The 27,854-nt window shown below is 37.2% G+C and overlaps 3 protein-coding genes across 3 annotated transcripts; 2 read left to right on the top strand and 1 right to left on the bottom strand.

Moving 5' to 3' along the window:
* Positions 1 to 9,242: 9,242 nt before the first annotated feature.
* Positions 9,243 to 11,279, top strand: LOC106445441 (proteasome subunit alpha type-3). The gene is made up of 9 exons (XM_013887001.3): positions 9,243 to 9,501; positions 9,595 to 9,634; positions 9,713 to 9,796; positions 9,873 to 9,946; positions 10,120 to 10,291; positions 10,392 to 10,438; positions 10,695 to 10,760; positions 10,876 to 10,966; positions 11,045 to 11,279. Exons 1-9 carry the CDS (start codon positions 9,398 to 9,400, stop codon positions 11,114 to 11,116), a joined length of 750 nt encoding a protein of 249 aa, XP_013742455.1. The 5' UTR covers positions 9,243 to 9,397; the 3' UTR covers positions 11,117 to 11,279.
* A 917-nt stretch (positions 11,280 to 12,196) lies between these two features.
* On the top strand, positions 12,197 to 15,053 carry LOC106445440 (CBL-interacting serine/threonine-protein kinase 3). Its single transcript, XM_013887000.3, has 14 exons — positions 12,197 to 12,352; positions 12,529 to 12,750; positions 12,833 to 12,895; positions 12,970 to 13,041; positions 13,121 to 13,228; positions 13,334 to 13,414; positions 13,480 to 13,533; positions 13,615 to 13,740; positions 13,823 to 13,912; positions 13,994 to 14,116; positions 14,196 to 14,306; positions 14,378 to 14,491; positions 14,574 to 14,705; positions 14,803 to 15,053. Exons 2-14 carry the CDS (start codon positions 12,577 to 12,579, stop codon positions 14,875 to 14,877), a joined length of 1,323 nt encoding a protein of 440 aa, XP_013742454.1. The 5' UTR covers positions 12,197 to 12,352; positions 12,529 to 12,576; the 3' UTR covers positions 14,878 to 15,053.
* Positions 15,054 to 15,349: 296 nt separating this feature from the next.
* Positions 15,350 to 22,016, bottom strand: LOC106445439 (ABC transporter G family member 32). The gene is made up of 23 exons (XM_013886999.3): positions 21,640 to 22,016; positions 21,431 to 21,551; positions 21,212 to 21,300; positions 21,029 to 21,113; positions 20,776 to 20,935; positions 20,612 to 20,688; positions 20,480 to 20,533; positions 20,292 to 20,382; positions 19,906 to 20,207; positions 19,435 to 19,716; positions 19,025 to 19,341; positions 18,782 to 18,942; positions 18,599 to 18,702; positions 18,361 to 18,520; positions 18,151 to 18,273; positions 17,990 to 18,081; positions 17,575 to 17,907; positions 17,121 to 17,495; positions 16,849 to 16,982; positions 16,533 to 16,760; positions 16,284 to 16,455; positions 15,952 to 16,206; positions 15,350 to 15,818 (listed from the first exon to the last, which is right to left on the bottom strand). Exons 1-23 carry the CDS (start codon positions 21,912 to 21,914, stop codon positions 15,546 to 15,548), a joined length of 4,263 nt encoding a protein of 1,420 aa, XP_013742453.1. The 5' UTR covers positions 21,915 to 22,016; the 3' UTR covers positions 15,350 to 15,545.
* Positions 22,017 to 27,854: the final 5,838 nt, after the last annotated feature.

Genomic DNA, 27,854 nt, shown 5'->3' with positions numbered 1-27,854 from the left:
ATTCATTAAAACGTATAAGTGTTTCTCTTATGTTGTGGGATTTCGTTCATACAATCGGAAAAGTGTTAATTAAGGGGTAAGGAACAAATTTTAGACTTCATAAGTAACGTAAGACACTTTATAAGGGTTATCTAGGTGTTATTCAAACCGCAAAACGTTTTTTTCGGTTTACAACCCCTATTTCCTCGGAATTTCCTCAGACTATTCCGAGGAAACCCTTGTCTTCCTCGTAATTCCGTCGGAATATTCCGAGGAAATTCCGAGGAACTAGTGTTTGGGGTTTCAATCTTGTATGTTTTTTTATAAACGCATCGATCGATGCGTTTGTTTAGAAAAACCCATCGATCGATCACCAGATGGACGAAAGCCGTAAGAATGTGATCGATCGATTGGATTGAACAATCGATCGATGGAACAAATCTGAAGCCTTCCTCGGAATATCCTCGGAAAATCTTGTATGTTTTTTTATAAACGCATCGATCGATGCGTTTGTTTAGATAAACCCATCGATCGATCACCAGATGGACGAAAGCCGTAAGAATGTGATCGATCGATTGGATTGAACAATCGATCGATGGAACAAATCTGAAGCCTTCCTCGGAATATCCTCGGAAAATCTTGTATGTTTTTTTATAAACGCATCGATCGATGCGTTTGTTTAGATAAACCCATCGATCGATCACCAGATGGACGAAAGCCGTAAGAATGTGATCGATCGATTAGATTGAACAATCGATCGATGGAACAAATCTGAAGCCTTCCTCGGAATATCCTCGGAAAATCTTGTATGTTTTTTTATAAACGCATCGATCGATGCGTTTATGTGAAAAAACTCATCGATCGATCACCAGATGGACGAAAGCCGTAAGAATGTGATCGATCGATTGGAATGAGCAATCGATCGATGGAACAAAATCTGAAGCCTTCCTCGGAATATCCTCGGAAAATCTTGTATGTTTTTTATAAACGCATCGATCGATGCGTTTATGTGAAAAAACGCATCGATCGATGGGTGTGCGAACAGAATTATAAGGCAAAACCCGACCTTTTTGGATCTAAACCTCAGAACTCTCATCCCCTCCGATTTCCCCTATAATTCGCCCCCCCCCTTTTCTCTCTCTATAATCATCCGATTTGAACAATTTTGGGCTCTATTCCCCTTGATTTTTCGAGCTCTACCTGATTCCTACACTCGTTTTCACCCTAAGACAGGTATACTCCGCGAATCTCCACATTCTGAAATCGTGTTCTTGAGCAATTTTTTGGGTTTTGTGTATTTCTTATTTCCGTGTTGATTCCTTGATCAAATATGCATGAAACAGATGTTTAAACATGGAATAGAACACAATTGTCTGTGATCAACGAGTTTGTAACAGGATTAGAGATGATTTACGGATTGACAATTTTTTTGAATTTGGTTTTTTTTTATCACAACTCGATTTCGCTTTTCATTTTCATGTTGCTTTGAGTTCTTAATTGATTATAACCATGTTGAGAGCAATGATTCTATTTTGTAGAGAATGAAGCGCACAAAAATGTCAGCAAAGAAGAACCCACAAGAAGAGGGTTCGTCTCATCTGGAGAAGCAAAGGCCAAAGAAGTGGGATAAGTCTGATACCACCCACTACAACAACATGAAGAAGGTAGCCGTTCCGGCTACACAACTAGCATGTCCTGAGACGATGACAATATTGGGAATCCAAGCAGACATTGAAGGACTGTTCCAGAACATGGGTCTAGGCCAACTATGCAACCTCAACGAACCCACTTATCCGGAGTTGGTACGCCAGTTCATAGCATCCGCATACGTCACCCGTCCCGATGATAGGCATCAGGAAGGTTTTCTGGCATTCGTAGTGCAGAAAGTATACTATGAGGTAACTTTCACAGACCTCTGCGGACTATTTGGATTGAGTGCAGGGGAGAGGACATCTGGTCTTTATTGGACTTCAGAGCTGTTGAACTTCTGGGAAACGATTGGCACAGGGGTTTATAGATCTTCTCAGGCAAAGGAGTCACTTATCCGGAGCCCAGTACTGAGATATGCCACACGCCTCATTGGCTCATTGCTATACGGGACAACCACAGCCGCATCAGTCACGCAATGGGAGTTGTGCCTCCTGTACCAAGGTGTGAGGCATTTGCTACCGGCATTTGGAAACTCTACATTCCCACCTGCTACTGCCTTCAACATGGGAGCGGTGCTGGCCGCAAACTTAGCAGGATACAAGGGGAAAGTAACCAAAAAAAAGAGCAATGCATGTGGATTTGGTGCAGTGATTACTCGGATCCTTAGACATGTGGGTGTAGACTGCAAGAACCAGGAGGTAGCACTGGACAGATCGAACAACATTGCTTGGAACTACCTGGATGTCATTTCTCTAGTAAGTAAGGAGTTCATAGCTGGTCCCCACTCGAGGATCCATCGGGATGGTCCTTACGTCTACGTATTCCAGGACCGAGCGAAGAAAACACTCTACTGCCACCTACCTCAGATCGGTCTCACTTCTCTACTTTCAGAGGCTGCAGTTGAGTTCCTACCCCCTGCTACCGCACTAGTAGACAAGCCATCCTTCTTCACGCCAAAATATCAGACCAAAGGCAAGGGCGTGGTTGATGAAGAAGGAGAAGATGAGGCTGCACAAGCCATTCCAGATGATTCACAACCCCATCAGCTACTCCCATCAGACTCCAGCCAGTACAAGCTGCAAGAGCTTCCACCGAACGCCACTTCGCGCCAGCAACAACATTGGAGAGATCAGAGCATAAAGACAAACAACGACATGCTACACAAGATCTGGGCTGCCATTTCACGTATCAGGCCGTGTCGTTGCCAAAAGGATGATGTAGTTCATCGGGACAACTCTCCATCCACCTCTGGTTCGGGTTCGAGTGGTACACACAGGGTAAGAAAGAGGTCCAAGAGACCCAACGATGCAGGAACATCTGGAGCAGGAGACGAGGAGTAGGAGCTATCACCATCTATTTTATTTTCTTTTCTATTCTAACGTTTTATGGTCTTATTTTCTGTTAATTTTGAACTGAGTTTTTTTTTGGGTTTCTTAATTATGAGTTCGTATTTCTTTTACATGGTTTCTTCGTTTTATTTGGTTGTGTTCTGAGTAGTTTTTAATTCGTATTCAGCTTTGCCTTGCTAGATAAACCAAATAACTATTATTCGAGGAAAGAGGTTATATCAAGTGTTCCTCGGAATTTCCTCGGTATTTCTTTTAAAATAAAAACAAATAAGTTCAATGGTAGTCTGTTTCCGAGTCATCATCACCAGATGAATCTGAATCTGGATCTTCGTGAAACTCTCCAATCACTGGTTCATCCTCTACGTGAACGACGGCTTCCTCTCCAAAGTCGGTTAAATCGACTACAAGGCCAACTCCAGCTAAATCTTCTGCTGCACTTAAGTTGCCGGATGTGCTTGGTTGTAGTGGGTCTTCCAGCTCAGAACTTCCCTGAACTCGGCCTCTCGGGTTGAGTCTTGTAACAGTAACCCATGGATCATCTCTGTTTCTTACCCGGGGGTACTTGATATAACAAACCTGTAACATTTAGAAAAATTATAAATTAATACACATGATGATGAATCATTCTGAATAATTAACATTTAATTACCTGATCGGCCTGAGAAGCAAGAATGAAAGGATCATAATATTGCAGCTTTCGCCTCGAATTTACTGATGTAACACCAAATGCATCTGTTCTCACACCTCGATCTGGGGTGTTGTCGTGCCAATCACAATAGAAAACAGTACAGCGCAATCCAACCATGCCCAAATACTTAATTTCCAAAATCTCATGTATGTGTCCGTAGTATACATCATCTCCTGATGCAGAACAAACGCCAGCATCATAAGTCGTACTCGAACGTCTCCTCTTCTGAGTTGTGAATGCATATCCTCGAGTACAAAATCTCGGATATGACTTCACAACAAAGTTTGGTCCAACGACCATCTCACGTATCCAATCGTCAAATGTTTCACCTCTGGCCAAACCAGCAGACACCTATTAATAGCACATATATATATATTATATCAATAAATGTGAATTAGTATAAATATGTGATAAAATATATTTTAATTTGTTTAAAGCACTCACATAAGTAAACATCCATCCACTAAATTCTCTCTGCTTCATTTCTTCTAGTTCGTCCTCTGTGGCGTATCTATACTCGAACCGCTTTTCTGCCATGAAAATCCTGTATATGATGACAATAATGTAATTAATTAAGATTTAAATTTCAACTTGTTAAAATAAAAATTTGTAAGCTCATTTATTTACCTCTCATATTGAAGAACGTCTTCGCAGTTGGTGAGCAAATATGTTTGCAAATGACTGCGCTCCTGCTCAGTAAGTCGACGGTCCTTTGGTTTTCCGCTAAGTCGTCCAACATCTGTGAAAATGTCTGGAACCGTAACATGATATGCTGCCCGTTCGCCTCTATCATCATGCCGAGCAGGTCTTCTGTTTTTGGTCTGAACTTCTGCTGGAAAGTAGTACTCGGCAAAGTTTGAAGTTTCTTCATTGATCATCTGTGCGACTATAGAACCTTCCACCCTACTTAAATTTTTCACCATCTTCTTCAAATGGAACATATACCGCTCATACAGATACATCCATCTATACTGCACAGGACCACCAAGTTCCAATTCTCTTGCCAGGTGAATAACAAGATGCTCCATAACATCAAAAAATGAGGGAGGAAATATCTTCTCAAGGTTGCACTGAATCACGGCTATGTTAGTCTTCAAATTTTCAATACCTTCAAGAGTCACTGATCTCGTGCATAAATCGCGGAAGAAACCACTTATCCCTGCAATTGCTTCATGAACATTTCGTGGTAATAGTTCCTTGAAGGCGAACGGAAGGAGGCGCTGCATCATTACATGGCAATCGTGGCTTTTCAAGCCAGTAAACTTTCCTTCCTTTCTGTCGATACAGTTACGCAAATTTGATGCGTAACCGTCTGGAAATTCCACATCGTTTGAAATCCAATCAAATAACGCATCTTTTCCCGCTGCATCAAGTCGGTATATGGGAAAAGGAGCCCTACCATTTTCATCAACATGAAGTTCTGAACGAGCACATATATCGACTAAATCCAGTCTTGACTTCAAATTATCCTTTGTTTTACCTTGAACATTAAGGATCGTGTTCATGAGATTGTCAAAAAAGTTCTTCTCAATATGCATGACATCTAAATTATGCCTTAGCAGATGATCCTCCCAGTATGGCAGATCCCAGAAAATACTTTTTTTGTGCCAGTTATGTAGTTCTCCAACAGCATCTACCGGAAAACGCTCATGTCCACCGACTTCTGGCGTCCTTTCTGCACCAAAATCTCTTAGTTGTATCTTCAAATCTTTCCCACAAATTTCCGGAGGTGGACTGTCAAACACCCTCTTGTTCTTCGTAAACAAATTCCTACTCCTACGATATGGATGATCAGGTGGTAGGAATCTCCTGTGACAGTCAAACCAACACGTTTTCCTTCCGTGTTTTAGTTGGAAAGCATCAGTGTTATCTTGACAATATGGACATGATAGCCTTCCATGCGTTGTCCATCCAGACAACATACCATATGCTGGAAAATCACTTATTGTCCACATTAGTACTGCCCGCATTTGAAAGTTTTCTTTACACGAAACATCGTATGTTTCAGCACCTTGAGCCCATAGTTGTTGCAACTCATATATTAGTGGCTGAAGAAACACATCAAGTGATCTCTTAGGATGCTCTGGTCCGGGAACGAGAATCGAGAGGAACAAAAACTCTCGTCGCAAGCACAAGTTTGGGGGGAGGTTGTATGGTGTAAGAATGACGGGCCATAGAGAATATTGTCTTCCACTCTTGCCAAACGGACTAAACCATCAGTACATAATCCAAGGTAGACATTTCTTCTCTCATACGCAAAGTCGGGATACTTTGATTGGAAATGCTTCCACGCTTTTGCATCTGAAGGATGTCTGATCTCACCATCTGTTGAGTGCTCCGCATGCCATCTCATTGGTTGCGCTGTGCGTTCAGACAGATACAACCTCTGCAACCTTTCCGTCAAAGGTAAATACCACATCCTTTTATATGGCACTGGAACTCTTCCACTCGTATCTTTATAACGAGGCTTTCCACAAAATTTGCATGTAACCCGCTGTTCATCCGCCCTCCAATAAATCATGCAGTTGTCGCTGCATACATCTATTACCTGATACGATAAACCAAGACCAGCTACGAGTTTCTGAACCTCGTAGTATGAACCAGGAGCTACATTATCCTCGGGTAGAATACCTTTTACAAAATCAGCAATCGCATCCACACAGTCTTCAGCCAAATTATAATCTGTTTTAATGCCCATCAATCTTGTAGCAGATGATAAAGCTGAATGACCATCTCTGCAACCTTCGTACAATGGTTGCTTTCCAGCATCCAACATATCATAAAATCTCCTAGCTTCTGCATTGGGTAAATCTTCCCCTCTAAAATGATCATTTACCATCTGCTCAGTACCTACACCATAATCTACATCCGTTCTAATTGGTTCTTCTAATCTAACCGCTGGCTGAGGTTCGCTAGTACTACCATGTTCATAATCAGTTTCCCCATGATGATACCAAATTTTGTAACTTCGTGTAAACCCACTCAAATATAGATGAGTCCAAACATCCCACTCTTTAATAACCTTTCTATTTTTACAATTAGAGCAAGGACATCTTAACTTACCTGTTTTTGCTTCCGGTTGTCGGTGAACTAACCCCATGAATTCGGTTATACCTCGTTGGTATTCTTCCGTAAGCAATCTCGTGTTCGGATCCAAATGAGGTCGATCGATCCAAGAACGGAAATAATTTGAAGAAGACATATTTTTTATGAATCAAATTCGTGTGTAAATAGAGTAAGAGGGAGGATGAAGATATGGAGTGAATGAAGAGGAAGAGGAGTGCTTGTTTATATAGATTAAATCCTGCCGACATACCGAGGAAATTCCGACGGAATTCCGACGGAAAAGGCTAGTTCGTCGGAATTTCCTCGGAATTTTGTAAAATCCCCCAACGGCTCTCCAACGGCTACAATATTTCCTCGGAATTCATCGGTTTTTTCCGAGGAACACATTGTTCCTCGGAATTTCCTCGGAATATTCCGACGGACGGAGGTTTCCTCGGAATTCCGTCGGTATATTTCGAGGAAATTCCGAGGAACCCCAATTTTTTGTTTCCTCGGAATTTCCTCGGAAATTCCTCGGTATATTCCGAGGATTTCATTTTCCGTCGGAATGTCCGTCAGAATACCGCTGTTTTCTTGTAGTGATGGTTTAGAAGTTATTCAACTTCTAGTACAGATGCCAACCGGTCTGCCTTATTTGCAACTTCCTGGTTTATCTATGCACATGCAAACCAGAAGGTGACTAAGAAAGACATTAAACATCCAAAAGAGTTAGTAGTAACAGGGCCGTCCCTGCCATAAGGCCAGTGAAGCTGGAGCTTTAGGCCACAAAATAATTTACAATTTTTGAGGCCACATTTTTTAATAATGATTATAGTTATTTTTTATAGTTAGGTTAAAACATTAATTTTCACCAATTGTTTCAGTTGGAATCTTGCATCTTCAAAGTTAAATATGTTGGACTTGTAACGTTTCCACTATTTTTCTATTTTGACATGTGTGTTTTTCTCTTCTAATTTGAATAACTTATTTGTTATTCTTTCTATTTGTTTTTCTTTTTGTTACTAAAGATAATAATAGTTAAAAAAGAAGATAATAATAGTTTAAACAAACTAGTGATTTTAATTTATTAAAATATCCACTATTAATCTAATATTCATCTGAATTTTCTGATTTGAATTTTTTCGCCTAATTCACTCTTTTATTTATAACTAAACTACTATATCATTTTATATTTAAACAAAAAATATTAAATATATTTTGGACCAAAATATTTTAAAAAATTAAATATATGTTACCACATAAATTTGCTTTAGGCCACGAAATCTACTGGGACGGCACTGAGTAGTAACATCTTCCCATGCACCAACAAACCACATGAATAAACGGACTCTATGTAATCCCCAACTTGCAATATTTGGACCAATTTGTCATTAAAAGCCAATAGCTCCTTCCAAGACAAGACTACAAGATTTGAAATGAACTTTTTGACATAAACGATGTTCTAGAGTAGTTCATTCATTATGTACAGAACTTAAAAAAATACATAAGTTCCGTACACATATTAGAATTTCTATTAAATAAAATTGTGTAAAATAAAAGATACTGGATGATTGGTTGAGATGTAATTGTAGAAAATTTACGGTAGAATTTAGTTTGTAGGATTCTTGGATTTAGCCGTAATAAATGTAATTTTAAACTTTTTTGTTACAACAAAAAAAAAGGAAATTTCAAAGGTTGTAGATAAAAATTAAAGTTAAGACCAGCTCTTACAACCCAAACGATCGCTCCCATTATTTCATTTTCAGTCTTTAGTGACGCTGATGATAGCAAAAATGTTTTGGCTTTTGTGTTCATTTGCTTGGTCTTCTCCGGTTGTAATTGGAAAAGTACTTTACGTTCACTTTTAGGACTAGTCTTTGGTTCTTAAAGTTGGGTTTGAGGCGATTTCATTTGGTTGGCCAGGTTGTTCTCTTGCTAGGATTAACGCTTTTCTTGTTTGTGCAAGTTTAAGAGCCTTTTTGACATCGGAATTGCTACTATCACAAACCCATCATTGGTAAATTGGAGCTTAATGCTGGCATGGGATATGGGACATTGAGGAAAAAGCGGGAGATTTGCTCTCTTTCCCCCGATCAATCGAACCAGACATAAAAGTTGGGTCTGGATCATGATAACCAATTTTGTTGTGTATTATTTTTATGTCGGATCCAGAGAGCTGTTAAATAATCGATTTGTACGCCTGGTAAGAATAGTTTTAGGTCATACATATTTTATTCGAATCCTTTTATAGTCTGAAGTCTTATGCCTTTTGGATAGATGATATAAAATTTATAAAATCGTCGATGTAACGAACGTTAGGTTAAAAGTGAAGATATTGGGTTCTTTACTTTTTTTTTTTAAATTTTAATTTTAATTTCTTATTTGTAGTTTTACTTTTTTTTTTTTTTTTTAAACGATTATTTTTATTAACAAAATGTTATTAAAAACTAAAACAGTAGTTATCATATTAGGGGGATAATAGTAGTGTGGGGTTCCTACTTAACACAAGAAACCTGAAAAAAGCAGCTAAATGGGTCAAACTAGAAACAAAAAAGCCCGATAAGAACAGAATCGACGACCCAGAGTAGCTTCGGTTCTTCTGGCTTGACAACAAAGAAATCCTCCCCCTCCCCCTCCCCCTCCCCATTCATTCTTCTTCGACCCTTCCTTTTGATCAAATCAAAAGATGAGTAGCATTGGAACTGGATACGATCTCTCAGTGACGACTTTCTCCCCCGATGGCCGTGTTTTCCAGATCGAGTACGCCGCCAAAGCCGTCGACAACAGTGGGTTAGTAGTACTCTTTCGCCCTATTTAGCTTTTGATTTTGGCCATGGATACGAAATTAGGGTTTCTAAGCTCGTCCTTGTCTTTCTTTCGCAGAACCGTTGTTGGAATCAAGTGCAAGGACGGGATCGTAATGGTTTGATTCTCCTCCTCAGATTAGTTTAATACCTTTAGGTTTATGTAGAATTGACAAAGGTTTTATCTTTTTTTCTAGGGTGTGGAGAAACTTATTGCTTCGAAGATGATGCTACCACGATCTAACCGCAGAATCCATTCTGTTCACCGTCATGCTGGCATGGTATATACTTTTCAGTTATATATATATATATATATTCTTTTCATTATCTTGAGGAGATCCTGTTATGTTGTTATAGGCTGTTGCTGGGCTTGCAGCTGATGGCAGGCAAATTGTTGCAAGGGCCAAATCTGAAGCCAGAAGTTATGAGAGGTTCTTCTTCTTATTATTGCCAAGCATTCTTCTCTCTCTCTTTTTTTTTTTTTAAGCTTCTGCTGCTAATGTTTGCTTGTTACAAGTATAACTATGAAAAGGATTGTTCTTCGATTATGACTTATCTCATATGGGCACTAATCCTTTCCTGATTGTGTGATGATGTGTTTTAGTGTTTATGGGGACGCTGTGCCAGTGAAGGAACTTTCAGAGCGTGTTGCAAGCTACGTGCATTTGTGTACCCTTTATTGGTGGCTCAGGCCTTTTGGATGCGGGGTCATTCTCGGGGGTTATGATAAAGATGGACCTCAGTTGTACATGATTGAGCCATCGGGGATATCATACGTAAGTCTTCTTTCTTTCTATGTCCCCTTTTGAACTGAGAGATATCTGATGTCGACTTCTTCAAGCTTTTTTTTAATTTTATGGATTCTTTATCCTGCAGAGGTATTTTGGTGCTGCCATTGGCAAAGGCAAACAAGCTGCTAAAACGTAAGCAGACTTGTGTGAACTTGAATTGGTTATTTTGTTATGGATAGGCCAATTTTGCTTCCTTGTCTGAAGCATATTCTAACTAACTTCGTAGTCAACCAGATACTGATTCACGAAGTATCAGTTTAGCTTTTATGGTTAAAGGGATTTAGTTAGAACTTTACAACACATGTTTCTGGATTGTATAGAGTTTGGCTATTTTTGATCTGTGGAAGGCGTTATTTATTATGCATACAAGTGTTATTTATTCTTGCAGGGAAATTGAGAAACTGAAATTATCTGAGATGACATGCAAGGAAGGCGTTATTGAAGTGGCGAAAATGTGAGCAGTGCTTTGCTTCTTTTATACTCGATTTCAATAGCAAACTCATGTGTTTCTCTTTAAGACTGATGATTTATATGCAACCATTTGCTTCTAATGTGAGTTGCATGTGCAGCATTTACAAGCTACATGACGAAGCCAAAGACAAGGCATTTGAATTGGAGATGAGCTGGATATGTGAGGACTCAAAACGAGAGCATCAGAAGGTAGTTCTTATATATATATAAGTTCTGCATATTGATGATCTCAAAAAGAAGTTATCTGAAAATTTGGTCTCATCGTAGGTCCCTGATGATCTTCTGGAAGAAGCAAAGACGGCAGCTAAAACTGCACTCGAGGAGATGGATGCTGACTAAACTGAGAAAATGGGTTAAATTTAGTTTTTGTTCAATGCATCGTTTGGTGGTGTTCTGTTGTAAGACTTTGAATTTTTGTCTCGAGGGGCAATTGTTGCATTGCAGTTTCTCATGAACCTTTGGGACTCTTTCGTCATTATTGATATCGACAGTTTTTCTACGACTTCTAATAACGCTCGAGGGACTGTTGCTGCAGTTCCTTATGAACGTTTTATGGGATAGACTCAGAGGTTTACATCAGAGGAAACAAATGTATGTTTCATAGTTTCAGTTTAGAGAGAATGAACAGTTTCATTACAAGAACGAGTAGTGCATAAGCCGAACACAGGGCATTAGCAGACACAACTTGTGAGCTTATTTGGCTAAGTCCTCTGTGATCTGCACATTAAGGTTGCTATACAGATTGCATCAAACTCCCACGATAAAATAAAACATATCGAGATTGATTATCATATTGTCAAAGAAAGATTGAAAGCTGGTTTCCTTAACTTTCTTCACGTTGCTACTTGCAATCAACTGGCTGATTTGTTCACTAAAAATCTACCTCCCAAGACATGCAAGTTGTTTAAGTCTAGATATACGTTTATGTCTAGTTAAATTAACTTATCCCTATATAAATTCTGTTATATATATATATATATATATATTACAACTTAATGAAAAGTATCTTTACTCTTCTGTCTCCTTACTGATGTGTGGGTATTAGAGGCAGTTTGTTGTCACAAGACTCTCAACAAATTCGCCGCAGTTAGTAATAAATTCATTGGAATATGCGGTTTGTCATCGTGAATCATACGCTCATGCATATAGACGCGTGAAAACGAAATTTATAATTAAAAATAAAGAAATTGACAGAGAAGGAGAAAACAAAGACAACTTGAGTTCATCCCAAGATCTTGAATCAGTTAAGTTTTTTTTTCTGTCGTTTAGTGGTTAAACTCTACAACATGAAACAGCAATTGATTCTTTGATTCTTTCTATTGTAAGGATCCTTGTCCTTTAACTCCATCTAGCAAAACTGTAACTTTTCTCCAAAAAAAAGAAAAATAATAATAAATATGAAAAAAGAATATCAATCTTGGTCTTCATCATCAGGTCATCGTGTATAACCTCTGCCTCTTCGTCTCCTCAAAGGCCATTTCAATCTCCTGCAGATTTCAGATCTTTCCTTCTGTGCTGATCCAAAAAAAAAAAAAAACCTAAGCTTCTTTTTTTGGGATTTTTATTTAAAATAAGGTAAAATATAGATATATTGCATAGCTGTCTTATTAAATATATATAAATGGTGATATTATCTGTCTCTCAATGTCTTGCTTCTTCTTGACTCATCAAATCCTCTCTTGATTCTTCAGCATCAGTTCTGCTTCTTCATTCTAAGCTTGTCTTGATTAGGAGTGATCTTTGTTTTGGAGGTTCTTAGCATTTGGTGGAAACTTTCTAAATCTGGGGATTTGGTGAAAATGAATCGGAGGCAGCAAGTCAAGCGTAGAGTAGGTAAGTATGAAGTGGGAAGGACAATTGGGGAAGGAACTTTTGCTAAAGTCAAGTTTGCAAGAAACTCTGAAACTGGAGAACCTGTAGCCCTCAAGATTCTTGATAAAGAGAAAGTCCTCAAGCATAAGATGTCTGAACAGGTCTCTCTATTCTCTTGTCTCTCTGTTTCTTTTGATTTGATCAGGAAACTGATCTTTACTTATTATTTGATTCTTGTTACAGATCAGAAGAGAGATAGCTACTATGAAGTTGATTAAGCATCCAAATGTTGTTCAACTGTATGAGGTAACAACACTCCTTTTGTTTTTTTGGCTTTTGTTTTTATTTATTTAATTTAATAATATCATGTGATTTTGCAGGTGATGGCAAGCAAGACAAAAATATTTATCATCTTGGAGTATGTTACAGGAGGAGAACTCTTCGATAAGATTGTAAGTTAGCACTTTTTTTTTAATAAATATAATTGTGATTGATGGGATGTGTAAACTGAAAATCTGATTTACTGTGAAGGTGAATGATGGGAGGATGAAAGAAGATGAGGCTCGTAGATATTTTCAACAGCTTGTGCATGCTGTGGACTACTGTCATAGCAGAGGTGTTTACCATAGAGATCTCAAGGTTACATACATTCTAAGAAAGTTTTACTTAATGTACACACACATTATTAATGTTTTAACAACAACAATTGATTCAACTATAATTCTGTGTGTTATGTTTTGTCAGCCTGAAAATTTGCTATTGGATGCATATGGAAACCTCAAGATCTCAGATTTTGGATTAAGTGCTTTGTCTCAGCAAGTCAGGGTAATGACTCTAATAGTATTATTTAATATTTTTTTTGTCAGAAATGTTATAATATGATGATTCAGGATGATGGACTCCTTCATACATCGTGTGGAACTCCAAACTACGTTGCTCCTGAGGTCTGCCTTTAACAACATCATTCATTTTTGTTAATACATATGATGAGTATAGATCTCTCATCTTTGTGGGGTTTTTTTTAGGTTCTTAATGACGGAGGCTACGATGGAGCAACAGCAGACATGTGGTCATGTGGTGTTATTCTCTATGTCCTGCTTGCAGGTTACTTGCCTTTCGATGATTCTAATCTTATGAATCTTTATAAGAAAGTGAGCAAACTCACAAATTCTCCATTTTTTTAGATTTGAATATTTCCAAGCAATCCTTACTTCTTTTTATGTTTGTTTGCAGATTTCATCTGGTGAATTCAACTGTCCTCCATGGCTATCACTTGGCGCCATGAAACTGATCACTAGAATCTTAGATCCTAACCCCATGACTGTAAGTAGTACTGCTACTACATTTGTTAACAACAAAAGTCTATCTTCTTTGTCTCTACTAAAGAGTTGTTGTGTGTCACAGCGTGTAACACCACAAGAGGTGTTCGAAGATGAGTGGTTCAAGAAAGATTACAAGCCTCCAGTGTTTGAGGAGAAGGATGATTCAAACATGGATGATGTTGATGCTGTTTTCAAGGACTCTGAGGTGAGATTGAGAATAGTTTTGTTTTTCCCTTTCATTTTGTATTAAGAATAATAACATCATGTGATTGGGTCTTCTACAGGAACATCATGTTACTGAAAAAAAGGAAGAGCAGCCAGCTGCAATCAATGCCTTTGAGATCATCTCAATGTCAAGGGGGCTTAACTTGGAAAACCTGTTTGATCCTGAACAGGTATTGTGTTTTTTGTACACTGGCATGTAATCAGGTGACTAAATAATTTTTGTTTTGTATTTACAAATAAGGAATTTAAGAGAGAAACAAGGATAACTCTGAGAGGAGGGGCGAACGAAATCATCGACAAGATAGAAGAAGCTGCAAAGCCTCTCGGTTTTGATGTGCAAAAGAAGAACTACAAGGTTAGTGAAAAAAAACTCTTGTTAGAAAATGAAAAAAAAAGAAGCAAATAACTAATCTGTGGTATTATTACTTATAAATCAGATGAGGCTTGAGAATGTGAAGGCTGGGAGAAAAGGGAATCTCAATGTGGCAACAGAGATATTCCAAGTAGCACCAAGTCTTCATATGGTTCAAGTTTCGAAATCAAAAGGGGACACTCTCGAATTCCACAAGGTAAAACTCCATAGCTTGGTTTTTTAGATTGAGAGATCATAAGGTTAGTACTGGTTTTATAAGCTAAACAGAGGTAATGAATGATGTGTGTTTGCAGTTTTATAAGAAGCTGTCTAATTCTCTGGAGAATGTAGTCTGGACGAACAACGAAGTGAAGAAAGCTGGAAAGTGATGTATTATGAATGTTTGAGTCTTTTGGGACAAGCTTACTTTCTTTATTTATGAGCTTTTTTTTTTTGCTGATCCGGCTCTACTTTTGTAAGGATCGACGAGTGAGTGGTGTTGGTTTGTGTAAGGTGTATATATGAACTGCAATATCACTTATAAAGTCATATTGTTGCTTGAACATTTATCTTTAAGTTCAATTTTATTGCCAGTGGCTTATAAAGTTTATGATTCTACTTTCACAGCCATAAAAATGATGTTTACATATCTTAAGTTCAGTTTTACAAAATGCATTTGGTCATAAGTTTTTACAGAACATACTTATTGAAGATTTTACCTCTGGGGAACACCATCGGATGCATAGAGACTTGATGCTACTGACATCGACAAGTACATGAGGGAAGGAGGGAAATGGGAAGCCAATCTGGCTTGTAATATGCTAATGGTTTTATAGATACATATACACATTAGAAGATAAATAACACACAACACAAAGCTCTTATTGATCCTTATTACATGTAAGAGTGGAAGAAAGTTTGCAGCAATACCCAACATTTTGGGGTATGAAAATGAAATCTCCAATATACAAATAAATAAATAGGCTGGTTAGGTTTGGTATATGTATAGATATTAATAAATGAGTTCATAAGTTGAGAGAAACTGGTAGCAATCAAATCATCTTCTTTGGAAATTGAAGGTTTTAATGGAGAAAGCAAAGACGACCGAGAAGAAGAGGCAAAAGGCGACGACCATAATAGCGGAGACACCGAGGAAGTCATGTTTGTATCCCATCACTTCCTCAAGTAGTTGTTTCACCATAACTTTATGAACACCGTCCGATAGCTTCACCTCTCTCTCATCATCACCGTACTGTGACACCAATAAACCGTACAGTGTCCACGCCACCGGGTTTGCCCAATAGTACCATCTCCACCATAACGGTATCCTCTGTCCAAATCAAATCCAAACACAAAAGGTAAAAAGAAAAACATACTACTTCAAAGTTTTCATGTGAGCAAAGAAGTGTCACTTTTAGATATTTTTTGTAAATGATTGAAATGTGAAAGCTACTTATTATTACCTTGTATGGGATCATGAAACCGCTAAAGAGGTTCCAGAGCATGTAGAAAGGGGCAGCAATAATGGAAGCAACGTTGTGGTTTGGGGTGATGGCTGTAGTCATCATCCCGTAGAATGTGAAGTACATAATCGAAAAGTACATGAAGAATAAGTACCACAAGAACTTCACAGCCGACCATTCGAATGAGGCCATCGCATAGAATATGCTACTATATATAGTGGATTGGGCTAGCACGTATGGAAACTCTATAAACACCTGCCAAAAAAAAAAACCAATCTTTTTTTTAATTAAAATTCTTCAAAAATAAATAAAACAGATGTTTTTTTAATGACCTGTGCAAAAGCAAAGGGAAGTGCCGAGTACATTCCAGCTGCTCTCTCGCGGTAAGAAACAAATCTTTCAATGGAAACAACAGGCTGTGCAGCGGTTGCGTTGGTGATTCCAATGAAGAGAACGGCTGCGTACATGGATCCCATTGAATTGAATAACTCTTGTTGAGTGTCCCTGAAAATGTAATGTGAATGGTTTTAAAGAAGTTCATACAAGTGGACTGATGGAGATAGTAGTAAAATTAAATTTACCTCTTTGAGCCGAATTTCCAACAGATTGTGCCAAGCATTAGAGAGATGACCACCGTGTAAAAGAACCGAACCGCGGTGTACTGCGGGTTTCGCCAGTACGACAGGTTTTGTTTCCACAGGCAAGCAACAAACTGACTGTAGAAAGACTGAGAGTATCTGGTCGGAAACTCGAGTTTTTTTGAGATATTACTTGGCTTGCTGAGGCCTTCCACCAGCTCCTTGTTGCGTCTAGAGACATGAAAAAAATGTGGTAATAAAGTAAAACCAAACCTCTGAAAAAGTTTTAAACTTAATGGAGGAGACTTAAGTCACATACCGACAAAGATTTGAGTTCTTGTAAATTTCAGCAAAATCAAGACCAAGTCGTTGTTCCTCCGTCGATGAGGTGACATCAAGCATCCATGCTGCTGGATTATGACCGGCTTTGATCTTTTTCACCCCTTCAATACACTAATGACAAAAAAAATAGATCAGACTTACATCTACATGTATCTCAACGACACGTGTACACCATCTTTCAACCTCGTCCTAATTGCACACAATTTAAGTATATAAACCTATTATCTCCCAAAGCAGAACTAAGGCTACCTCAAAATACTTGATAAGGTCACAAGACCTCTGGCCAAGTGGACCGGCATATATGAGTTCACCACCACGTTTCATGAACAAAAGCTCGTCGAATGATTCGAAAATATCAATGCTAGGCTGATGAATGGTGCAGACGATGGTACGTCCAGTGTTAACAATATTTCTAACAGTCCTCATCACAATGGCAGCAGCTCTTGCATCCAATCCCGAAGTTGGCTCATCCATGAACACTATAGAAGGGTTTGCAACTAGCTCAACCGCAATAGTCAGCCTTTTCCTCTGTTCAGTTGATAAGCCATCAACTCCAGGTAGACCCACCAATGCTCCACTCAATGAGGTTAGCTCCACTAGCTCCATCACCTCATGGACAAACGCCTATAAAGTTTGAGATAATGTCAGTCAGCATATATAAATAATCCGAGAGATAAAAAAAAAGAGATAATGTTTGTTTTACCTTTTGTGTCTCTGAGTCAATATCTGATGGTAAACGAAGGCATGCCGAGAAAAGTAGAGACTCAAAAACAGTAAGGCATGGAGAATGAACATCGTTCTGCTCACAATAGCCTGAGATTCTTGCAAAAGTTTCCTGCCTTTTTGGGAAACCAGATATGTACACATCTCCTTCGATCGTCCCACCGGTTTTTCTTCCGGCTAAAACATCCATCAGCGTTGTTTTGCCAGCACCACTTACTCCCACCAACGCTGTAAGCACACCTGGCTTAAAAGCTCCGGTAATATTCACAAGTAGCTGCAATCTATCTTCTTGTATCCCTTGTTCTTTTAGTCCCTAAAAAAAGCATGTGCAAGAAAATAAAAATAAAAAAATGCATTCAGTCTGAAACAGTGTTGGAGACTTGTTTGTTACATACCAACGGAACATCCACATAGTAATTGATATTGCTGAAAGACAAAGAGAGCGGTTGGAAGGGCAGAACCATGCCTCTATTCTTGAAATATTTTCCTGGAAACCCAAATAACTAATAAGCATTAATTAAGTTTTCTTTGAGAATAACATGCTTGTTCCACTCACCATGTAGTGAGCCTGAATGCTGTAAGTACTCTCTTAGTTCCACAACAAACTCATCGCCTTTCCTTTTCCTATCTCTGTCGTCCAACTCTTCTCTGGATACAACAGCTTGTAACTTACCCAAAGCTTTTTACAAAAGGGTTATGACCAAGATTAGCAACATGTTGATATGCTTTTTTAGGGTAGAAAGAAAAAAAGGAGGAGAAAGCGTACGGTTGAGGTAAGCTAAGAAGACTGTAAAGAGCAGATTGAAAATAATCGTGTATCCGAGCAAAGCACCAACACCAATCCAATACCAATAGTTCTCAGTGAACAAACTTCTTTCTCGTAGCAATGCCACACCAAGAGAGTCGCTGGTGTGATTCCCAGCTCTCTTCAAAGACAAAAAAAAAAAAATTAGTATATATCCATATACCAGATTCTATAGGTTGTTGTAGACATTTTCCTCCACCTTTTGCCAAGAAGGACTGAGGAACTCGTTAACAGAAGCTGCGTTTTGAGCATACATCAATGGAGAGATCCAGTAACCCCAAATCCACCAGGTGGGTATGCTATCTGAGGAATCAAAAGAAGAGAAATTAATGAATATTCATTGTGCTAAAAAGGAGAAAGTTCAAGAAAGAGTTATACACACCTCTGGAAATTATAAAGCCTCCAAGAGTCATGACCACCAGCATTGCAAAAGACCCAAACGTATTAGCAACTATCATATGTCGGCCTAGAGAACCCATCACCCGGAAAAGACTCAATGACATCTGATGCAGAAGGAAATACAGCAAGAACTGCTGAAGAAACCTGAAGATTGATCAGACAAAATTTCACCCCCATTAAACTCCTTTTTGTGCAATTAAAATTCGTTTTATGAAAATGTATGTACCTGGAGAAGTGCGGATCGTATCCGATTGTATAATACGTGACTGCTACCCATGTGGCAGACTCTATTATTGAAGTGGGAATACTCAAAAGCCAGGAAGGTAATGTATAAGCCCAGCTCGGGTAAAAATGCAAGTCTCGGTGCTTATACAGAACCGGAAGCTTAGCTACTAGCATTGGAACCTCTGTAAATCCGTTAAAGAGAATGATGACCATGGAGAAGTAAAGCGACCCAAGATATATGTTGCCATCATCAATAGTGTTGTGATGCATTGTTGTCCGGCAAAACACAGTCATTGTGATCAAGGCAACTAAAAGAAGCTGCATATATATATAATATGTGGATGAGAATGAGTTCCTTTTAAGTTTACCAACTAATAACTATGGAGACAAATAATAATTTGGGAGCCGAACCTGAACGAACTTGAACACATAAATAAATGCATTCTGCTTCATCAGTTGCTTTTGCCAAGAGAAGTTGATCTTGAGAAGGTCACTCCTCTTAACACCGTATTGAGATGTAGACAATGCGGCTGAGTGATTGAAACGTTTATCAAATGGAACATCAAGTTTCTTTGCCAATTTCTTGCCGGTCGGAAAAGATCGAAAAGCTTCAGCAAACTTCCCAGGTGGTACGTAGCGATAAGGCCTAAAAGGGACTGACCAGTACTGCTGCTGGTCTTTCTTCGAAGTAACCTGTATTTGTTGTGAACAAACGCGAATTAAATCCAGAAAAAAAACAAAGGAGCAAAACGAATGTGAACTTTTTACTGGTGCACAGAGATTTTAAAACACTTCCAGAACTAACATTATTAACAGAAGCTCATTTTTAAAATCTTATAATAAAAAAAAATGAACGACTTCAAATTATTTAAACCTTATTACCTCTTGCAAGAAATCTGCAACATTCTTCCTCTCAGGGCAGCTAAATCCCAAGGATGAAAAGAAGTCAAGAACCTCGTCACGTGGACCCTGGTAGATAATCTGCCCCTCGGACATAAGGATAACATCATCGAACAACTCGTATGTCTCGGGAGAAGGTTGAAGTAAAGAGATGACAGTGGTTCCTTCAAGCGCATGAGTTGAATGCCTCATATACATTATTATCTGATGAGTCGTTGAACTATCCAAACCATTTGATATTTCATCCATGAAAAGGACTCTTGCTGGACCTACTAACAGTTCCCCTGTCATTTCAAATTCCACTCAATTAGTAAAAATATCAAATGGCTAAATCATCTTACATGATGAAAGACATAACACACACAAACCTGTTGTGAGCCGTTTCTTTTGTCCTCCTGAGATTCCTTTGATCATCTCATCACCAACCAATGTGTCAGCACATGTGTCCAGCCCTAAGATCTTTGTTGGATGTATGAGAATTTCAGAAAGAGTTTGAAGAAGAAACTATAGGAAATGGCCACCACATCTTCATAATATAAAAGTTTGAATTTGGTACCTTCATAATATACTCCACGACGAGGCTTGTCTCTTGTCCCCCAAGAGCTAAAGACTACAGGGTTCGAATTGAATCAAGGGTATGATTAAACATAGAAAAAGAGATTAATATCAACTTAAAACAACAGTTTACCTTCATAAATATATCAAGATCTTCATCAGCTACTATTCCTGCAAGCTTTTCCCTTCTTGCTAGCTCCACTAGCATATCTGTTTTTTTTTTCAGTTTGTTTTTTAAGTGGCAAACTAAGAAATAAGTGCACTGCACACTACACAAACACACACACGGCTTCTTACCATATTTGAATCCAACACCTTGACAACGACCAGCAAACTCGAGATTTTGCCTAACTGTCATCTCTGCCACATGCCAATCCTGTTGGCTGACGTACGCAGACGTCCTTGGCGCAACTATCTCTTTGAGATTGTATCCGTTGTAAGTTATTTTCCCTGATGTCTTTCATTTGCCAAGGAAAAAAATATGTCAAACCGTAAGAAGAATATCTTTACAAAGCAAGCAAGATTCTGTTATCACCCATGTTGTTTGTACCTGAAGAGTGTTTCCAAGGCGTCCAGCTAAAGATAAGAGTAGTGTTGTCTTTCCGGAACTTGGAGGGCCGAGAAGGAGTGTCAATCTACAAAAAGCAAAAGCGAATGAAGAATTAATTGAACAAAACGTATAAAAACTTTTTAAAATGAATGAAAAAAAATGTAACAGAAATAATAAAAATACCTCGAAGGTCTAATGATACCACTGACATTGTCTAAGATGGTTAGTTTGCTTCTTTTCCCACCATACAAACGTATATTCCTTAAAAACGCCTGTAACAGACACAAAAGATGCTCATAACAAATTTTTATTTATTTTTTAATACAAAGAGGTTCCCGTAATCTTCTTAGCCTAAAATCATTTTCCCACACAATAAAAGATGAAAAGAAATGGAGAAATTACTTCTGCCATGTTAATGATGAAATTGGGAATTGTTGGTAACGCTCGACTTCCCACGTGAACGAATGATTCCACCATCAGATTCTGAAACCGAACTTCAATCTTTGGGAATTTCAAATCCACTCTGCCAAAATGTGAAAAAATAATTCAAATTGAAATTTGAGAAGTAAGCAAATTAAAAAGTAAAAAGTAAAAAGTAAAAAGAGAATTACGCGTCGAATCTCTTCCGGACACGAGCGAAGAAGAGTTGAGGATCATGGTCGACGGAATTAACAAGGCGGTCGAGTAGAATACGCTGCTCGCTAGCTTCGAGGTTACCAATGCTGATCTCTTTGTGCTCACCGATGTCATCCCTGAAAATGCCACGGCGGATCCGAGAGTAAGTCGGCAGACGCTGCAACGCCACCCATCGAAGCTCTTCTTCTTCCTCGACTTCGTCTTTCAACGAGCTCGAACGCGAGAATGCGTTCTCCGTCGAGTTCCACATCACAAGACGAGATGAGATTTGCTTTTGCTTTGCTCTCTCTCTCTCTCTCTACTGTTAGTTTAATCTCTCCTCACCCACGAGATAAGTGGTAGGTGAAGGTTGCCATTAATGCACTTGTCTCTCTCTCTCTCACATCTGGCCGTTAAAGGTGAAATAACAGTTGAGGAGACGAGAGGCTATTTAATTCTTAGCGGGGAAAAACAATTGAACTTTTTTTTTCTAACATTGATCGTTGTAGGGACAAGTATATAAATGGACCGTCGGATTAGAGTAACTATATAGTAGTATTACTCTACCTATATTTTGATTTTAATTATTAACTAGATTTTGATCCGCGCTTAGAAAGCGCGGATTTTTTCCGGCTAAAACCAAAGTTTATGTAGATTATTATTGTGTTTATATTGATTTTTTAAGTTTATATGGATGTGATCAAGCGTTTGCGTTTTTGAAATTTGGTTGAAATGTTTTTTAAAATGATGTTTGTTTGTTTAATAGTATAGAAATTATGAAATGTAATTATATCTGTCGCTATTGGAAAGATTGTTGCACACATATATATATATATATATATATATATATATATATATATAATATATCATATTCAAAATAGAAAACCTAATATATAAAAGGGATTTAATCTGTAGTTATTATAAATCTTTTTTTTCTAAACATAGTCAATATTTAAATTATACTTGAAAATTAAAATCTAACTTTTTAATTTATGATTTATTAAAATGGGTTTTGAAAGAATGGGTTTTTTAAATATTGTGTTTTAGCAAAATGAGTTTAAATGTTAACAAATTCAATTCTTATATCGAGGCCCAAGCCCATGCGTGATCTTCTATGTTACGACAACATCTAGACATATCGAACAAAGCAAAAATAAAAACGAAAGTCTTCTCCGATCGTTGGCGTTTCAGCGACGCAGGAGGACACCACAGACTCGTTCCTCTCCGATATGAACCGGTAACCTTTGCAAAAAAAATACAGGAACAGTTTGATTGTTGTTTCCGACACATACTAAGAACATATCTGGACATATATAAGCTGAGGATATTGATGTGTTTGAAGAATATCTGAAGCACTCTCCGACAAAACATGCAACCGGATTGGTATTAGAGATATTAGTTTTTTTTAATATGTTAGTAGATTTCTATATATTTGTTATTATAAGATTGTTAAAGACCTTTGTTTGAACTCACCTGCTTTTGGTATTTCAGGATTGACAAACATCTGACTTGCATCATAAGCATTTGAGATTTGAACTTCACCTAATAAATAAAATATGAAGAACCTTTTGAGTTGAACAAAATGCCGTGTTCTAGGTTAATATCTATTATTGCAATATATAAATGTGTAGATCAAAACATAAGTTGATTATTAGATACCTCTATATTGCCCAATCTTAGCAAATCGTAGAAGACATATTACCATGCCTTCTGTTTACTGGCTAGCTGTGTGAAGATTCTCTGCAAAATTTCCCCACAGGCAGCATCCTAATCTTTGCCCACTAAAAAGATTAAATATATACTTAGACATCTATACTCCAAGACAGACATGTTTGGCAAATTCAGCAATGTATGTCTTATTACACGAGGCATGGATTTTTGTTCCCTCTAAAAAGATAAAAAGAATTATATCCGTTAGCTTGTATCTTAAAAAAATCAATATATAGAAATCACAAATCGATATAGAACGTTAAATTTACATTTGCATCACATAGGATTAGTTCCATAGATTCTCCAACGTCTTTCATGAAATGTCTCCATGTATGAATGATCTTCACTTGGATGCGACATGCAGTCTTGCGTGGTTTGATATCGTTCAAGAAAGTTAGCTGTATATTGTTCGCCATTTTTTTTTCTGTATCCCTAGGTTTGATGAATATCGTGGTATTATGATGCTATATTTATAATTAGTAGGTGGTACAGCGGATTTAGGTTACGCAAATGTAGGTCACAATATTTTAAAGATTTGATAAATATGTTACTTTGTGGAATAAGGAATATTATGCGAGTATATTGTAATTAGAATATACTTTTTTAAATTTTTTTTAATTTGTAAGAGTTAATTCTAATCCAATTAAAGTAGGTTAGCGAAAATTCTGTAAGTATAAGGAAAATATAACTAATTGTGATATTAAATAAAACTTGTAGACGAAGCAATATAAATATTTCCGGATTTTGTTATTAAATATTGTATCTACAATATATTGTTAACAAAAAGATTTGCACAATACATTTAAATTGATTTTTAGATAGTTGGTAACAATTAAGGCAATAACATCGCAGAGTTTAAAATTTGAATTTTTGTCAAATTTTTCGCTATACCAACGTTATAATTTGTTTGAATCATACCATGTATGCGCTAAAATGGTTTGGTTTGGTATAGATAGCTTGTATATTAGATTTTGAGATGAATAAGGTGGCATAAATAAGGTGGTATAGATAGCTTGTATATTAGATTTTGAGATGAATAAGGTGCTTAGTGTTCTAACTCAATAATACTGTCATGGTTGTAATATGAATGAGATCGATATATTGAAGAAGCATTTTTATTTTTCGTGTACTATAAGTTATACCAACTACAGCATTTTCATATATACATCTTCTCTTTTTTGTATTTCACATGGCAGCATTCTGCATTATGAAACATTAATATATAAGAAAGTGTTTATATATATAAAACACGTAGAAGGTCTGTTTGTTATATAGGTCCGTTTGAAACATTAATAATATAGGTCCAATTTGAAATTGAAAACTATAAGCCAATTTGAAACATTAATATATAGGTTCGTTTATAAAACACGTATGCGACCTTATATGAACTAAAAGAGAATAAATCATGGTTAGAGTAATATATGGTAACAGCGAAATAATAGGTAGACCAATGTGCTATTAGTTAAATGAAAGGGTGCAACAAACTTGTATAAGTAGATTTTTCAGACATTCTTCTTTTTTAATAGAATAGATTTGATTCCAACGACATTCTTCTTTCCCCTCAACGGTTTTTTACTTCTATTTGTTTTATTGCTTAACTAAGACAATGTTTTTCTCGAACGTTTCAAAACCCGATTATTGAGTGTGACTTTAGAAAGTTGAAACTAAAGCGAGGCTGGAATTTCCAAGCGTCATTTTCGGTCTGGTTCTATCATCCGTTTCAAATATTTTTTTAATTAGAAATAGTACGTTTGTAAAAACAACTATAAGAATTATCCTTCAACATATAATTTTACATGTTTTTGAAAAATTCGTGATTATTTGAAATTTTTCTTAGAATTCAACTCTAGAACTCATGATTTATAAAAAATAAGTAAGTTTTGGTCGAGTATTAAACAAAGACGACTTTCACGTTCTATCATTTATGTGTTAGGTTTAGAAATTTCCAATTCACATTTATTACATGATTTTGGACGGTCTGACAGATTTACAAGTTAAGATGAATCAATCTCAATAGATTATTTTAGAACAGTCATACTATTTTAAAACAATCGTACCATCAAATCCATTTACAGTGGACAAGGAAGACAACAACTTTTATGTCTAAACGATAGAGCCCCTCTCCTTGTTGCAGCAACTGAGCTTGTTTCGTTAACGTATATCTCTTGCTAAAATTTTGCAGTTATAATTTAATTTAGTCCCATGCTTTCAAAGTTATCTGTGTCAGCGGTGCTGCATCATCATTGATTGGTGAAGAACTAGTGAGAGATGGTGGTGTACAGCTTCTTTTGACTCTTCTTTCCCATTGCATTTGTGTGGTTCAGCCAAAAACTTCACAACACGAACCAGTTGCAATCATTGTATGGGCCTAGAGTTGCCATCACACTAGTGAGATTCCTTCCCGGCGGACTTGTATCCATCATTCGTGTCTACATGCAATTTGAGCTGACCACAGAGACTCTAAAACTTGTGTGGACTCCAGCAATGGCAGCATTTTTACCTGCACAGATTGAGAGACCATCTCATGAGATCTTTATCGTGAACAACTGAAGGGTTGTGTAATTGAATTGGATGTACCCGAGCAATCTGGTCAGCCAGAAATGAGAGACGAGCCACAAGTTATTTCTTATATATATATTTAAACTGATACATGAATCGGAGCAGTTGTGAAATTTCTTTTGAGTTAATAAACTTTTTAGTTTACGTTTTTGAACGTTTGTCATGTTTCTATGAGCATTAAAATGTCACTGAGATTCCTTGGACTGGTTTTTCTTTGGAGAACTATTTGGCTCAGCCCAAACTGAATCGGACAACTTCTTTCTCTTGGACAATGTGTCCATTGTTATATGTCCTTCATGAAATAAATACAGGGCGGAAAACCAGGTGGATGCAGGCAGTGGCGGAGCCACCTTCAAGGTAGTGGGGGGGGGGGGGGTCAAGTAACCCCTATGAAATAAATAAAATTAAGCATTTAGGCTTGTAACCAGTGTTTTGCTGTGGTCAAGTGGTCGTAACCTCTCTTTTTGACCCCATGTCTTAACTAGATGCAGGAAAGAAGTATAGATGTGATTCAAACTTCCTCCTAGTGGAACCACTGGGTTGTGACTGCCTTTCCCATTATTTTGTGGGTTCAACCCTCTAGGTTTATTCTTGTCAAGGTCATGGCTAGGGTTTCGCCAGCCTTGCAAGTGTAGTTCCATTTACGCCCACTAGGATCGGAGGGGGGCAAGGGGGCGTTTGTGTAACACGTGGAGCTACTTGGTTTTTATTCATGTCATTTCAGAGCGTGACTGGGTGATTGATTGTGATATAGCCATATAGGTAATTTTCTCACTGGTTACTTTCAATCTAGTCTTTAGTGACGACCATATATTCTTTCTACATATGAAACTTAGTGATGGTTTTCTACATATTCTGATTGTTCACCATTGTGTTTCCTTTGCCTTGAAGTTTATACTAGCCAATCCCTTCCTTTTAGAGTTGTATTGTTGTAGAAGAAACTATTAACTGTTAAAATTTATAAATAGGAATAGCTGAAAACCGGGATCGTCTGGGGATATGAAAAATCGTGAAGGTGTTTTGGAAAGATATGCAGCAGTTTAGTTAAAAATGAGATAGACGAAGCAGAGCCGAGCCTGTATTTTGGGGGCCCATTCAGAAAAATAAAAACTTAGTTTCTCTGAACAAAAAATTGTTTCACTAGAAGCTGAAAAGTCGTTGTAAGCCCGTGACTGAATTAAAAAGAAGATAGTTTTTATTTATTTTAAATTTTGTGTTAAATTTATTATTATCTAAATCCTAAAAATTTAAACACCCACGTCACAGCTTAATATTTTATTCTCATAGATATAACATGATTTTTTTTGTTAACCTTTTTGTACGTTTAGCATTATATAAAATACACAAATATAAACAAAAAAAATAGAAATGGGGGCTCCATAATAAGACGGGCTCTATTAAAATGTTTCAAATGCATGCGTACAACAAGTCTGGCTCTCAAACGAATTGAGGTGTGAATGAAGAGACAAATGGCTTTACTATTGATAATTAACGAGCCTCGACAAAAGAACAAGTGAATTTAGTAAAGAAATGAGTCGAATGTGTGTAAAGTCTATTCTCCCTATTTTCTATCTATTTTCTTGTTTTTATAGATCAAGTCATCTTTTTTAACACTGTATATCCATTGTAAAAAAATTCCATTAGTTTGCATAGTTTCATATTTATAGGATTGGAAGCTCAGACTTTTCGGTATAGAAACATTAAATAAAACCACTAGATCAAAGAGGTTTCCACAGTCCAAATCATTTATTTCATCCGTTTCATTATAAATGTCATTTTTATTTTTTTACGAAAATTAAGAAAATTGTATAATAAATTAATATATCTCAATTTAACGTAAAATTAATTAAATAAAAATAATTTAAATAAAAATTCATTGATTATTCAAAAAAGTAAAAAGTAGATTTAATGTATTGGAATTGTAGAATGACACTTATTTAAA

Source organism: Brassica napus, chromosome C4 (assembly GCF_020379485.1).
Source record: "Brassica napus cultivar Da-Ae chromosome C4, Da-Ae, whole genome shotgun sequence".
Classification (NCBI taxonomy): Eukaryota; Viridiplantae; Streptophyta; class Magnoliopsida; order Brassicales; family Brassicaceae; genus Brassica; species Brassica napus.
The sequence above is the reverse complement of the archived record's forward strand: the minus strand, read 5'-3'. Positions and strand labels throughout refer to the sequence as shown.